The 15,991-nt window shown below is 35.0% G+C and overlaps 1 protein-coding gene across 1 annotated transcript; it reads right to left on the reverse strand.

Moving 5' to 3' along the window:
- Positions 1-598: 598 nt before the first annotated feature.
- Positions 599-14,834, reverse strand: slc34a1a (solute carrier family 34 member 1a). The gene is made up of 11 exons (XM_059516248.1): positions 14,717-14,834; positions 14,386-14,529; positions 11,697-11,840; positions 8,864-8,975; positions 7,730-7,925; positions 7,541-7,636; positions 6,235-6,355; positions 5,522-5,689; positions 5,196-5,312; positions 3,595-3,719; positions 599-2,270 (listed from the first exon to the last, which is right to left on the reverse strand). The coding sequence occupies exons 2-11, from the start codon at positions 14,492-14,494 to the stop codon at positions 1,692-1,694; spliced, it is 1,767 nt and encodes a 588-aa protein (XP_059372231.1). The 5' UTR covers positions 14,495-14,529; positions 14,717-14,834; the 3' UTR covers positions 599-1,691.
- Between the last annotated feature and the right edge of the window lie 1,157 nt (positions 14,835-15,991).

Consider the following 15,991-nt stretch of genomic DNA (forward strand, 5'->3'; position numbering starts at 1 on the left):
TATTTGGATGCTCTTTTTCATTGGAGGACACAATATTATGGATTATAGACTTCTTTTTTAGATGGAAGTGACAGTTTAAAGTTAAAATGTCTTGATAGATTTTTTTATTTATTTTTTTACAAACAAGAGTTTTCACTTCACAATACATTAATTGATGGACTGGAGTTGTGTGGATTACTTTTGGATTATTGTGATGTTTTTATCAGCTGTTTGAACATGCAGTATAATTTTAACAGCCGGAGAGCGCTATCCATTAGCATTCCCATTTATCTCAATGGCAGACTATGTGTGTGTTTGTGTTCGTTTCTGTGAGTCAATGTACCTATAAAAACACCTGAAATGTCATCTCCACAGTCTCCAGATAATTAGCGCTCAGCCTGTCACACCGACCCTAGCATGAGGCGCTACCTGGGAATTTACACACTAGAGCTTCCTCAATACTGCATAATGTACATATACCTTTTAAAAAAATAGCATGAGAAACAGAATGCATCATACAACAAATGTGTCAAACAGTGCCCTGCTGGGGTAGAAGAACATTTACACCACAAAATAACAAGTATGCTTGTATTTCTTTATCAGGTCTGTTTCTTATCATTTATCTATAATAATGTGTTTTAAAGTCTATGAAGAAATCCTTAATTCATTTTTTGTGTTTCTTGTTGGAGACTACTCTGTAAATCAAAACACTTTTCTTGCAAGTGTTACATTCGGAAAGTAGAGCAAATATTTGCTTTAAAATGAACTTACATACAAAACACTGGAGAAGGTTTAATACTTAAAACAAACTGTTTTCCAATAATACACCATGTGTTCCATTCGTTCATTGACATTATGCAAGGAAATGAAAAAGAAAACTATTTGCATTTTACTATCTGCATATTTAATAGCAAAAGGCACGATGGGATGGCCCTGAGTTATTATGTTTGTGCCATACAGATCCCGTCTGTCAATGCAGACTTTCAAACCTCTTATTCAGCGAGATTTACATAGCGCTGCAGATAATAAACATTCGTGCATGACTGCAGGACAAAACAGCAAAATGTTCACCCAGATTCCTCAGAGACACAATGGCCTCGAGATGAAGCTTCATATAATTCTCTGAACCTATTGTGAAAATATTATTGTGAATACAATTAGACTGATTTGTTCAAAAAGTGCATTTAGAATTTAAATGAGCACCAGATGTAAAACTAAGCATCTGTTCCAAAACCTAGTGAACTGCTATAAAGAAGCAAATCAGCAGAATGACTTCTGAAGGATCATATGACACAGGAGACTGGAGTAATGATGCTGAAAATTCAGCTTTGCATCACAGGAAGAAATTATATTTTGAAATGTATTCAAACAGAACACAGATATTTTAAATTGTAATAATATTTCACCATATTTTGATCAAATAAATGCAGCATGTAAATTAGCACATAAACTCTAATAAGCATAAAAAAACCGATATAGTAGTCCATTTTTAATTACATTCGGCTGCCATCTTGGATAGATTTGAGCTTGTTGCAGTGCATTATGAGATTCTATCTTAGAATTTGGGCAAAACAATATCTTAGGTGGTGCATTCATGCATATGCCGTCTTAAAATGCTGTCTACATAAGCAGCTCACTAGGTTTTGGACTAGAGTATAAATCTGCGACTGGCCATTTAGACCATGATGGTTTATTTTGGAAAGACTACACATCTACAATGGCGTGCTGTTGCATCTTTCTAGCCCTTTAAGTCTAAACACTCTTGGCTCTGAGGAAATCTCCTCAGGTAAGGACAGGGCAGGGTTGTCATACCACTGTTGGGTTTGTTTCTTTGACTCTGCCTTGATGTTTGTTGTGTCTGGAGTCACTACAACCACATCTGGGTCATTAAGTCGAGCCGGGCTGCAGCACAGCGCCGTTGTTTTGGTAATGAGCTTGTCGAGCGGTTTGAGAGAGTGCATCCACTGCGGGAGAAAGTCCCAGCTGCGCAGCGTCTTCGGGAGGTGCGTGGGACTGTGGGACTGCATCAGGTTGACCAGGAGGACGAAGATGGTGAGCGCGGCGAACGGCGCACCCACGCCGACCATGGCCTGCCATCCGGCCAGAGAGATGCCGAACACGAGGCAAGGCAGCAGCAGAAAACACACCAGAAGGTAAAGCACAGCAAACCAGCGGTACTTGGCAGTGCGTTCGCCCAGCGCAGACGCCATACGGATGGGCAGACGCGTGAACGGGACCGGGTACCACAGTAAAATCCCAAAAATATTGAAGTAAAAATGGCACAAGGCAATCTAGAGGGAATATGAGAGTAGAAGAATAAAGCAAACAAGATTTTTCACTTGTGTGAGTGGGGGCTGTAGATGTGGCTTGGGTCTGTTTTTAAATATTCAGTACTTGAAATTTGTTTAAATATTAATATTTCGTATTATCCATTTGACTGGATAAGAACAAAGCTTTAACTAAATTCACCAGGATGATGAAACTATTGTCTTCTGTACACGTATTTTTGGCTTTTTTTCAGTACAAACATCTAAACATTATTAGATCAAGACACATCCATTTAAGAAACTATATTATGCAAGACATTAAGTCTTGTTTTCTGAAAAATCTATTAAGATTAAGTGAGTTTAAACTTAAAACAGCAACAAAATCTGCCAATGGAGGGAAAAAAAATCTAAATGAAAACAATTTTTTTTGTTTGTCTTTTGTTTGGTTGTTTTTTTAGCCACATTGGCAAGCCCCATTAAAAAAAAATTGTTTGTTTTAATCAAAAACTTGTTTTATTAAACTTATTTTCAGAAAACACGAGTTAATATCTTATGTCATTTTGCTTTTCAAGTTAAAGTATCTTGACTTAAGGATGTTTAGATGAAAAACAAGACAAAAATACCAAATAAGAAAATTGCTTTTTAACCAAACTGGTTTACAAATGTCCATATGTTTTTGAATGCCTCATATCTTCAGAAGTGGTCAGTGGATGTGACTAAATATTTATTAAATATCTGTATATGTGTGTGTGTGTGTGTATATATATATATATATATATATATATATATATATATAAATCTCTTCTGACATCTGTTAACTTTCTTTTTAGGCATCAAGACAAAAATAATTACTTGACGACTGTAATACATGTAATGCACGTTTAAACGAACGTGAATCACACTGCATTTGAGGTTCATATAAACATCTGAAATGGGATTGGATTCATTCTGATTTAGGATAATTAGTGCATGTACCCAATGTAAGTCTATGAGATTTTTACCAGTACAGTACACCTCTCTTCAACATACTGAACAGCTTTAGTTATTCATGACATGATCCATAAACAAATGATGCAGAACATGTTAAGCTCTGAGTTCAATACTTGTGTTTAGGGATCGAAACAAACCCCAAATCTTCAGTATGACTAAGCAGGCACCACTAAAAAATGCGCAAACAAATGCATTAATGAAGAAAAGTGCCATGTGTCCAGAAGATACATTTTCCTCATCATCTAGTTGGAAAAGAAAGCCGATTTGCCCAGAATTTTGGATAAGGTGCAATACAGGTAGGTGCGACAATTTTAGATAACTGAAATTTTTCAGTAATGGCTGTGTGTTATTGTCATACCTGGCATGCAGCAGGAAGCTTCTCTCTGGGGCTGGCGAGAGCTGCGAGGATGGCTGTGGTGGTAGTGCCAATGTTGGAGCCCAAGGTCAAAGGATACGCTCTATTCAGACTGATCACACCAATCCCTGTAGGAGTCAGAGACGGACATACAGCAATCAAAAGGGGTTTTGTCCAAGCAATGATATGAAGCATGTGTCTTTTGGTTTGAGATCTAGATATTCGAAACCAACTTTCAAACGGATGATAGGGTATCAGCAGTTTGTGAAACTGGACTTCATGTTAATGAGATGCAGCCTTTGTGACAACTTAATATTTTATAATGTTTTTGAAATATGTTTTATGCTTACTAAGGCTTTATCAAAAATACAGTAAAAATAGCAATAATGTGATAAATTTTTATAATTTAAAAGAACTGTTTTCTATGTGAATATATTTTAAAATGTCATTTATTTCTGTGATGCAAAGCTGAATTTTTCATCTCAATCTTAATATGCTAATTTGCTACTCAAGGTTGAAAACAGATGTGCGCCTTTGTATTTTGTAGAAACCATTATATTTTTTTAAAAATTACTTGACAAATAGAATGTCTTTACTGTCATTTTTGTCATTGAATAAAAGTATACAATTCTTAACTACTGTATATATATACACACACATAATTATAAAATTTCAATGCAGCAGAAAAAAAAACTATAGGGACATGTAAATGCTCTCCAGGAACAAGCTATGAGGTCAGCCTTAGTCAGCGCTGATGATCTTTTAACCCTCTTTCTACTATTAATAATACGTCCAGTGACACTTCAACTCTTCAGGGGCTTTAATAAAAGATGATCTCCATAGTAACTGTAATCTCAAAGACACAGAGGGTTCCCCATTGGCTGAAAAGTTAATAATTATCATAATCATGCGGCGGCTGATGAATAATTTCCAGGTAATGGGTGCAAATTAATGATGAAATACTTCAACGGGAAAGCACCATCACTTTGCCTGATTTCACAGGGGTGCAGTTAATATTTAATTTGAGCCAAAAGCACTATTAGCGACTAGTTCATGCTCACATTTGCTCTACCTCTGAAGAAAACACCAGGGTGTGCAACAAAAATTAAAGTTCAGTCAGACTGCTGTTTATTACTGTTCATTAATTTACAGCAAAAAAAAAAAAAATGCTGAATTGACACATGGTTTTATAACCATGTAAAATGAAATGCATCATGTAAAAAAAAGAATCACTTTTGAACCTGGGACTTATTGCAAAAATCTTCTTTTTATGTGTTTGCACATCCAACCATGGAAACACAATACAGATTTTCACAGCTGCCTCAAACTTCATTTCAGTGATGTCTATAGTTTTACCTGAAAAATGCAATTAATTCTGCTGTTTTTTGTTTACTTGACTATTGCACTCTCGTTTTTTACATTCCTGGCCTACAGTATGAACACATGAATAGCCTTTTTGGACTCGGGTGGATGCATTATTAATGTGTTTCTTGTGCTGCTGCCTGCTGGTCATCTCATTCATGCGATGTTAACAATGAGCTTTCGTTAGCAGGGTCACTTCTAATACGATGATCTGTTGAAGAAGTCATTCATTAGAGATGTACCTATGAGTGGAGTCATAGCCGAGGTGAAAACAGAGCTGCTCTGGATGATAAAGGTCATTCCTGCTCCCATCAGCATGGCCAGATATCCTGACAGCCAGCCGAGAGGGTACGGGAAATCTACAGGGAGTTAAAAATAGACACAAAAGAGATAGCTGTTGATGTACAGTAAGAGCGTAGGGCTGTGTGCCTATACAAAACAAAAATGACAGTACACAGAAATTACCATTTGATATGTACATTACCAGTCAAAATACAATAAATCTTCAGTAACCCCTACTGTAAATACTACAGAAAGACATTCTCTGGCTCTCCCTCCTCCTGCTCACCCGTGTTGATGACCCCTTCGATGACCTTTGCAACTTGACCTTTGAGGACAGAGTTCAGCACTTTGACGATGAGCAGCAGGCAGGTGCACAGCACCATCAGAGAGCTGGCTAACAGAATGAGCCCAACCGCCAGGTCTGACAAACCCGAGTCCACAAACAGATGCCGGCCTGTGGAAACCAGACGGAGAACAAGAGGGAAAGATGAAGACTACATATAGGCATTAATGGACACAGATGCAAACAAAAGCAAAGTTAATGGTAACCAGAAGGTCAGGTTGTTCATGATAAATGACTCAATAGCAAATATTCTGTCTATAAATAAATTAATAAAAATACAAAGTACATAAAATACAAATGCACACAGAAAAAGAGATATAAATGAAAAATAAAAAAAACCAAATACAAATAGAAAGGAAAAAGAAAGTAAGAAAGAACGAAAGAAAAATAAATTTGAAAGTACATAAACTACAAAAATGAATAAACACATAGAAAATAATAAAATAAATCGCTACTAAATACATATACAGTATAGACACACATACAAAAATAAAATGTATACTCTCTCACATACACACTTGTATTTGTGATTTATGGGGACTCAGGCGTAACAATTTTTATACTGTACAAACTGTATTTTTTATTTTTCTATCCTCTTAAATCACCCCTTAAACCTACATCTCACATTAAACTACTGGCATATTTTCAAAACTCACATTTCTCTGTGTTGATCTGTGAGCTGATGTTCTGTGTGATCCAGGAGAGATCACTATCCTTCCCACAATGCAGTTCAGTGGAGCAGTTCTGGGCGGCAGCTGCTGTCACATTCACTGAGGACTGGAGAGGGAGAAAGAGGAATATTTCCCTGAAAACTATACGGCAGAATAGAAAAGTTTAAGTATTTTCTTGTGAAATATGGTCGGTTGGAGTGAACAGACATGAGACTTTGACAGAATAGTGCGGAGCGGATGACAAGTGACAGAATGACTGACAGCAGATCATCTGGAGACGAGATGTGTTTTCTCAATAGTCTGTAAGTGCCTGAAGATCCAATCCCAGCACAACCTGACCAGGAAAACTTTACTCATGAAGCGTTGTACAGAATACGACTGTTAATGCAGGAGGGTGAAACTCACAAAGCCTGTCCTAGTCTCATTTCACCCCAAAACCAGAGGGGAAAAAATCTTAAATTACTTTATTAAAATAAATAAAACTAATTTTTCTTCATCCTGACATTTCATTACAGTTAGGTCAACAAATTATCCACCCAAATTCCCATTGTTAATTGAGAAAAATTGTGAATTGTGAAGCATTTCAACATCATGTTATTTGTATTAAACACAAAATAAAATAAAATAAAAACACACAAGTAAACCATTTTGGTGCATTACAGGGATTAGAATTTTAATATATATATATTCTATATATATATATATATATAGAATAATCTTTTTTTATGAGAACGTGTTCAAAGGTAGTGAAAATTAAGGTCATAGGCTTCATTTTGATGCAAAACATTTCTCTCATTTTGTATTTTTACTTATAATTTGCAATATTATTATAGAATTTATTAATTAAAACATTTAATTTAGTATTTCATTAATAATTCATAATATTATTACAGTATTTATTTTGTTTTATTTGTCAATAATTTATGTTATGTATTTTTTTTAATATTTATAATTATTATTAAAACATTTCTCATCTTTTTCATTGTGTACTTTATGTAAAAATTATATTGCTATTATTATTTTTATTATTTAAACATTTATTTTTTTCACTTTGATTTTGTACTTCTGCTTATATCATAATATTTGTTTGTTTGTTTGTTTGTTCATTCAATCATTCATCCATTCATTAATTAATATATGCAAGTTAAAATAAAACTAAATTGCATCATCTTTAAAAAACAAACAAAAAAACCTTCAGGTTAATAAGGTAATTAATAGGTAAAAGTTCAGGTAAATTCATGAGATATGCAGATTTGGAGGATGAAAAATGTTTGTGTCAGGAGAAAGTTACCACAAAGCTGCTGGACTTGCACCAGACTTTCAGGAGGCTGTGATTCCTCATGGACTCGTCGCCCAGAGCGATGCCCGTTATTACTGATTTATCCAGCTAGAAGAGTGAGACGCCACAGTCAATATTCTGGATCTCAACACTCAAGGAAACATGAGTAAGTCTAAAAACACATTGCATGCACACACACACCTGTATGATGAGTTTGGTGAAGGGCTCAGTGATCGTCTTCAGTAGTTCAGGTGCTTCTTGTCCGCTGTGCAGCTGAAAGCTGCTGACAGTGACTCTGGCCAGGTAACTCACCAGACCAGACGCCACCTCCACCGGAAGCAAAACCAGCACCGACAGCCAGTTAAAACAGTCATGGATCGTCGCCCCAGCAAACGCCCTTGAGAACGAGAGCACAAGTGATCAACAAGAGGTCAAAAAATGTAAAATACACATGATCACTATAGATGGGAAAAAATTATAACAAAATAATTAAGTTAATAGAAATCATTTTTAAAAATTTAATAAATTAAATTAAATTAAAAATAATAAACACAAAAAAAGGAAAGATAAACAAAATAATACACAATCAATCAATAACAAATAAAAAATTTAAAAAAAAATAATTAAAATTAAAATAGTTAAATAAAACCAAATAGAAATAACTAAAAAAGTAAATAAACAGAAAGTAAATAAATGAGAAAGTAAAAATATGAGAAAGATATAAATAAAAAATAAGACACCATGAGGGAACAAGAATGCAGAAGGTCAGTGGATAAAACTATTTTTTTTTATTTTAATAATAATAATAAATAAATTGAAAATTTATTAAATAAATAAACAAATAAATAAATAAAATATTAAATAAAAATAAATAAACAGAAAATAATAAATCGAAATGCATTTACTAAGAAGCTAAATTACACAATATATAAAGACTAGTTTTTAGAAAAATCAGGGAAAATCCAGGGGATTTTCATAAGAATTTCATACGAATTGTGCAACTCATAAAATACGTACGATTTAGCACAAATCGTATGAATTTGTACAAAAGGTCGTACAAATTCATATGAATTAGCCACCTCTTAAAAATGTACAAACTGCCATGAGATCAGGCTGGAATAACATGCACTGATAAATTATTCACAGTAAGACCTAGAACATGCATTGACAATCTAAATGGGGATAATTTCGATTTCATGTTCACTTACAGAAATCAATTCTGCTAAAATTAAGAGTGCATTTTGAAATGAACTCATGGATACTTTAAGTGAACAGCAAGGTTGCATGTTTGATTAAATAGTGATGATAAAGGCGATGGTGAAAATCAGTAGGTACCGTTTAAACTCGTTCCTCTCTCCTGCTTGCATCAGGGCGACGATGGTGTTGGTGACAGACGTGCCGATGTTGGAGCCCATGATGATGGGGACGGCAGATTTCACTTCAAGCACTACACACACCAACACACACATAAATCACATACTGTAGATCATAAAGCATAAGCAATAGCAGTAGTGATGCATGCTTCAGCAAATACCACTATTGTCCATCTCTTCTGTTCACTAACGGCAGATACTGTACCTCATCATTTCTTTTTCATTTGTGTGCACTGACTCAAATCAGGCAAGCATTAGAGTCAAGTCAAATTTCCATTTAGATATTATGAATGGGTAGTTTAGCATCAGTAATTGCAGTAATTACTGCCCCTTACACTGCTGAGGTTTGCAGCTGGAGTGAAACACGGCTCGTGTTTCAGCTCAAGGCCCACAGAGTATTGCGTGAATGGACACACACCCACTGCTGACATCCATTAGCTTCAGTTCATTTACTCAGAGAACAGCCAAGTCACATTCAAAGAGCTTTGTCACTCAAGGTTGATCTCTTCAAACCATTTCAAAAGATCAAGATTTGATTGCTGTGGGCTCAGAAACACACCTGCTCTAACCAATTCAACTACACATACATTTGCCCTATTCACTACATTCACACTCATACGGTGGGGTTCAAAGGTCAAGGCCACTAGTGAAAATGCATCTACTTTACTTTTTTTTTTGAAAATGTGCTGAGAACGTACTTACTCTCAGGCCATCCAAGCCGTAGATGAATTTGTTTCTTCATTGGAACAGATAAGGAGAATTTTAGCATTACATCACCTTCTCACCAAAGGATATTCTGCAGTGAATGGGTGCCGTCAGAATGGGAGTTCAAACAGCTGATAAAAAAATAAAATAAAATCACAATAACCCACAAGCAATCCATACGACTCCAGTCAATCAATTAACATCTTATGAAGTGAAAATCTGTGTGTGTATTTGTTAGAAACAAATCCATTATTAAGATGTTTTGTCTTTAAACCATTGCTTCTACTAAAAATATGATTTCATAATCTACGATAATGCTTCCTGCAGTGAAAAACTCCATCTCCTGTTGTCTTCTCACATCAAAATCCTGTTTTTTATTGTAAACAGTGCTTGATCTGTGAATATTTATCTCCTGAGTCAAACAAGACGACTCTTTCATAGAAAGCAATGATTTGACAATGAAGATAAAAACGTCAAATTGATGGATTTGTTTCTTACAAATGTGCAGATTTTCACTTCACAAGACATTAATTGCTGGACTGGAGTTGTGTGGATTACTTTGTGATGTTTTTATCAGCTGTTGGACTCTCATTCTGACGGCACCCATTCAGATCCATTGGTGAGTAGGTGATGTAATGCTAAATTTCTCCTAATCTGTTCCTATTAAGACACATCTTGGATGGCCTGAGAGTGAGTAAATTTTCATTTTTGGATGAACTATTCCTAGTGCATTTATTGTATCATGAATTATATTGTCAGCACAACAATTTGAGTAAATGTTACACTGAAAATTCACACAGCAATGTCATGTGCTTTTTCTTGCTTGTGGTCTCAGACTTTTGGACCCCACAGTAGCATCTATATATTAAAATCCTTATGTGTCAAACATAAGCTCATTAACCCAAACAAAACTCCATCATTAAATTGCCGCATCTGTTGTGATTGCATCTGAAATCTGATGATTATTTGGATTGAGCTCTGACAGTCACACTTCACAAGCTTCTCAGACTTTGAGGCCACCGCTGCATATGCACAAGCTAATTAGCTCATCCGTGAGAGATGGCACTTGATTAAAGCAGGAACAACATCTAGAGATTAGGTTTTCCGGAAATAATGTGAAATAAAAAAGAAAAGGTTGCATCATCCAGGGCAAAGTTTCGCAAAAAAGTATCTGAAGTCACAACAGTTTTACAGATGATCGCGGTGAATAAAGCCACATCACAGCTGTTTTATTAACAGAAACTTAAAAGGAACTTTGGATGTCATGAAGTTTTGGATCAGATCAGGCTTTTAAAATATAGCTGGTTTCAAAGTCAATGTGCCAAGATAGTTTAATGGCCTTTAAACATACGTCTTTATTTTATGTCTGTCTGCACAAGTACATAAAACAATATCTAACTTTAATAGACTGATTGTGGGCCAGTAACAACAAACATTATATTGACTTCTGAAGGCACTTGGTGTATTTAAAGTTTTTGCCTTAGAATTATCTTTATATACTGTATTTCGTTGCCTTGTACACCAATGACAATAAAGTTGAATCTAATCTAATATATGTGTGTGTGTGTGTGTGTGTGTGTGTGTGTGTGTGTGTGTGTGTGTGTGTGTGTGTGTGTGTGTGTGTGTGTGTGTTTGTGTGTTGAAAAGCTGAATTTTCAGTAACATTACCCCAGTCTTTAGTGTCACATGATCCTTCAGAAGTCATTCTAATATGCTTGATTTGCAACTCAATAAACATTTATTATTAATAATGTAGAAAACAGTTGTGCTAAATACTGTTTTTGTAGAAGCTGTATTTTTCATGATTCTTTGATGAACAGAAAGTCCAAAAGATCAGCATTTTTAAAAATAGAAACCTTTTTAGCATTATTAATGTCTTTACTGTCACTTTTGATCAATTTAATGCATCCCTGATGAATAACAGTTATAATTTCTTTAAAAAAAGGTTCCAACCCCCCAAAAAATATAGTATAGTGCACTTCAATTAATTTAATGTTATCAGTTGACAGCCATAATGAAACGATATTAATCTGAGGTTATTGGTTTAGTTTAGAAATATGACCGTACTAAAAATGAGTTGCGTTTCTTACATCCAGATGAGACCAAGCTGACTATAATGGATGTGGAAGTACTGGAGCTCTGGACCAGAACCGTGACCAGAATCCCCACCATGAGTCCTGCTACAGGGTTGGACAGGATGACATTGTCCTGGAAAATGTCTCCAGCCACTTTACCTGACAAAAGAGCAAAACATTTGAAACATTTGATTTAAGGTTTGACGTCATAATCTTAAAGGGACCAGTCCGCCCAAAAATTAACATCCTGTCATCATATACTGATCCTCATGTACTGTAATTGTAAACCAGCATGAACAGATTCCTTGGAACACGAAACCTTACAAATTTTTTCCATCTGTCCCTGTTCACTTTCAATTTGTAGGTAAGAAAAACACGAATGTTCTTCAAAACTAAATCTTTTGTGTTCCACAAAAAAAAAGGTATGCAAATAGGTTTGACAAGGAATGACAATAGAACAATGAAAAAAAGTGTCCATTGTGTTTTTAGATGAACTGAGCCTTTAACAGCACATTATGGTTGGTTTTGTACAGATGACATGCACCACGGAGCTGCATGCTGAAGTTAATCATGCAAATCCATTTCTTCCTTGTCATAAACATACATTTAGAATTGATTTACTAAATCTTAATGCCTAACCAATGATCACAACCTTGAGAACACAGCATTTCTTCACATGCACAAGTGTTAAGGTCTAATATATCTAATAAGGTAAAATATGACAAACAACCCTCTTCACAGAGAAGCAGGTAATAAATAATATTTAAAAGATCAAATAGGAGTTTTAATAACTAAAATAAAATTGTGAATTGCATGAAAACACATCACAGTTGACCCCAAAATAAAAGAAAAAGAATGTAAAAAGGCTGAAAGGTTAAAGGAAAATATCAAGTAAATATACATTATAGGATAAGAAATGAAACAAAAATTAAATTAAAAATTAAATAAAAAGATTTTATAACTTTACCTCAAGACAAATCACACTTGATCCCAAAATAAAGCTAAATGTAGATGAAAATAGGAATTTAAAGTAAGTAAATATACAAACTGTATATTATATATTCAATTATATGAAATGAAAGACACTTCAAAAGACACTTATTTGTAGATTTCTTTCATCTTTGAATTATCTTTTATATGTTGTTAATCAGAATTTTTTTTGCATATTTGTGTATGTGCAATAATCATATTAATTTATAGCCTATATAAGTAAATAATAATTAATCAAATCATATTTGAACCCCTAATAAAAGAAAAGATAAAGAATTGGGGGATTTGTCTGAGAAATATGCTTAATTTTCATGACAATAAAATGTGAAAGGACATTTTTTATCCAAGTAAAATGCTGATGTGCTAGAAGAAAATATGTTGTTAAAACTGAAGGGGCGCCAGTGAGTGCTACATTTTAGCAGGGTTGTGATAAAGAGTGGCATGGTCACACTGAAATATGACTGCTGCCCCCACAGGATCCCCCAACATCATTGGGCTTGAGTATTGTCAAACTGACGATGTCTGTGACTGTATGCCATTGGATCAGAGCACTGTCAATTGCTGCCTGACTGCTGCATGCAAAGTTTTTCATTTAGATCAGTAGCCTCTGTCAATGCTATGGTAAGACAACTTTTTTTTTCTTCATGCAATAAATCTAAGTTCAAAGGCCAATTTAAAATATTGTTACAGTATTCAAATCAGTATTTTGTTTAAGCAGTATTTGTGGCAGTTGATAAATCATGTTGCAAGATTTGTCCAAAAGGTGTGTGCTTTTGTGACAATGCATTGTTAAAGGATCAGTGTGCCATGTAATATTCTCATATAAACTTTAACAGCCAATTAAAAAATATTGATACAGTAAAATTTGCTAATTCACGAGATCAATACATCCTTTATTAAACCGCTTCGTCAAGTTTAATGCATCCTTACGGAGGTGTCGAAATGCTGAATCAGTTAATCACTTCTAACAGCAGTTAAAGGGAGCACAGTCATTCACATAGAGGGCAGAGCTTCACGTGATTTTAAGTGGAAGTTCACGTGTTAATGAGAAGCAAAGGATTAAGTAGCTGCATTGATTACTTTTATGCCACTGATCAGGCTTTTATATGTAGTTTGGGGTAACAAAGGGTTTTATAGGGTTGACTGCAATAAAAATGCAATAACTGACACTTTAAATCAATGTTTCAAGCCACAACAACAAATCAATTGAATAAAAAACAGATAAATATAAAAAGTAGCCATTGATAATCTCTAAACATGTATCCAAATCCAAATGTAATAAAATTAATTTACGTGTGATTTATGTGCAAATTATGTACAATGTCTTAGCTGCTAGGGATTGTTACACAGGGCTATACAGGCAACTAGTGGCAACACAATGATATTACAGCCCATAAATTGTGCAAAATGTTTATCTTAACAGTTAATTTACAAATAATGCATTCAGATTTGTGAAACTTACCATGCGCTGAATCTCAACAAATTAGTGTTGTTTCTATGACAACCAATTGAAAATGTGACAAGAAACTGGTGTCTGAAAAGTGTGTGTGTATATATATATATATATATATATATATATATATGTGTGTGTATATTTATAAAATCTGGGGAGCGCCAATGGGGATTTCACCTAGGGCATCAAATTGGCTAGAAATGGCCCTGGGTTAAAAGATGCAAAAAGTGGAGTAAAGGTCAGTTAAGGATGAATAATTACCTCCAGCCAGTTGGAAAGCAGAGCTTAGGATGTCCAGTGAGCACACAAACCCATAGAGCAAGAGCAAGAGGAGAGGAATCCTCAGTAAGCTAATGAACCGTGAAGACATTTCTCCACGTCTGTCCTCGCTGGTCTTTGTGGGCACTACAGAGAAGAGCAAAGCTCTTTAGATACAGTCTAATACATTTTCAGCAACACAATGTGCCTGTCTCAATTTTGTCAATGTGCATGTGAGCTGATTTATTAACATTGTCACTTTGTAGAGTTAAAAATAAGCATTCAGGAATGCAAAAGCCTGAAAAGTCATAAAAAAAATCTGACTTAGACACACAATGGACGTTGGGAAGTTGTCCTGCTTCCCAGGGTTTGGATGAAGGACGGTCAGCATAGGAGGTCTGGTCATGGCAGCCGCTCACCAGGTCCAGGACTGTGCTGGATTTTCTGGGGTCATGACCAACTGGGTCAGAAAAAAGAAATTAAGAAATCATGCTTTATTCTATACAATCTGAACACAAACACATCTATTCTTTCATCATAAAACCCCTGCTTTTGCTGTCTTTCTTTAAAATAAATTGTCTATATTTCGATTGATATTGCCATATACAGTATGTTATCATGCAATATATAATTTTTGCATACTCTCTGAGATAAAGATGTGAAGTTTATAACACATCCTCATAGTAAAATATTATACACATATTCTAGTAATTACCAAAATTTTAATTAATGCTTTTCTACTTTTATGATATTTATTTGTCATTTGTTACTGTGATGCAAAGCTGAAATTCCAGCATCATTACTTTAGCCTTCAGTGTCACATGATCTTTCAGAAATCATTCTGAAATGCCGATCTGATGCTTAATAAACATTATTATCGTAGAAAACTTGACAGTTTAAAGGGGTCATATAATGCGAGTTCAATTTTTCCTTTTTTTTTTTCTTTGGAGTGTTACAAGCTCTTGACTAAAGTCTCAAATCCAAAGAGATAATTTTTTATCAAAGTTAAGACTTTGCCCCACCCCCCTAAAATGTCTCATTCAAACACACCCCACATGTCTATGTCACTATGTGGAAATATCTGCGTAACGTTCACGCAGAGAAAGAAGGCGTGCTTTCAGTAACCAGTTAGGGAGAAGCTGTGTGTGGCGAAAGCACTTTATCTGGCCTTCCGAAAGTAGATGCATTTAGGAATCTTTAAGATTACTTACAACAGAACAGCAAAGCATTTCATGTTTTGTGTGTGTGTGTGTGTGTGTGTGAGAGAGGGGTCACACAGTGGAGTCAGGAGTCGACTGTCCATGGCTTGTGTATCTCACTGTGTCTGTCATGCAACTCTGTTCCCCTTTCGGGCTTGAACTGATGACAAAACTAAGGACATTATTAACTGTCATTACATTTATTTTGAAAGATGAAGCTCGCGATTGTGGAAAGGGGCGTTACATTTCCAATCACAATGCACTGGGTCAGTTGGCCAATCAGATAGAGGACCTACAATGATGTACAGTATTTGAAAACGTTTTTTGAACAGTAAAGCGTCAACATACCTGTTACACTAAATACACAAAATAATGATCTTTAAAAAAGCATCATATGACCCCTTTTTTTA

Source organism: Carassius carassius, chromosome 29 (assembly GCF_963082965.1).
Source record: "Carassius carassius chromosome 29, fCarCar2.1, whole genome shotgun sequence".
NCBI lineage: Eukaryota > Metazoa > Chordata > Actinopteri > Cypriniformes > Cyprinidae > Carassius > Carassius carassius.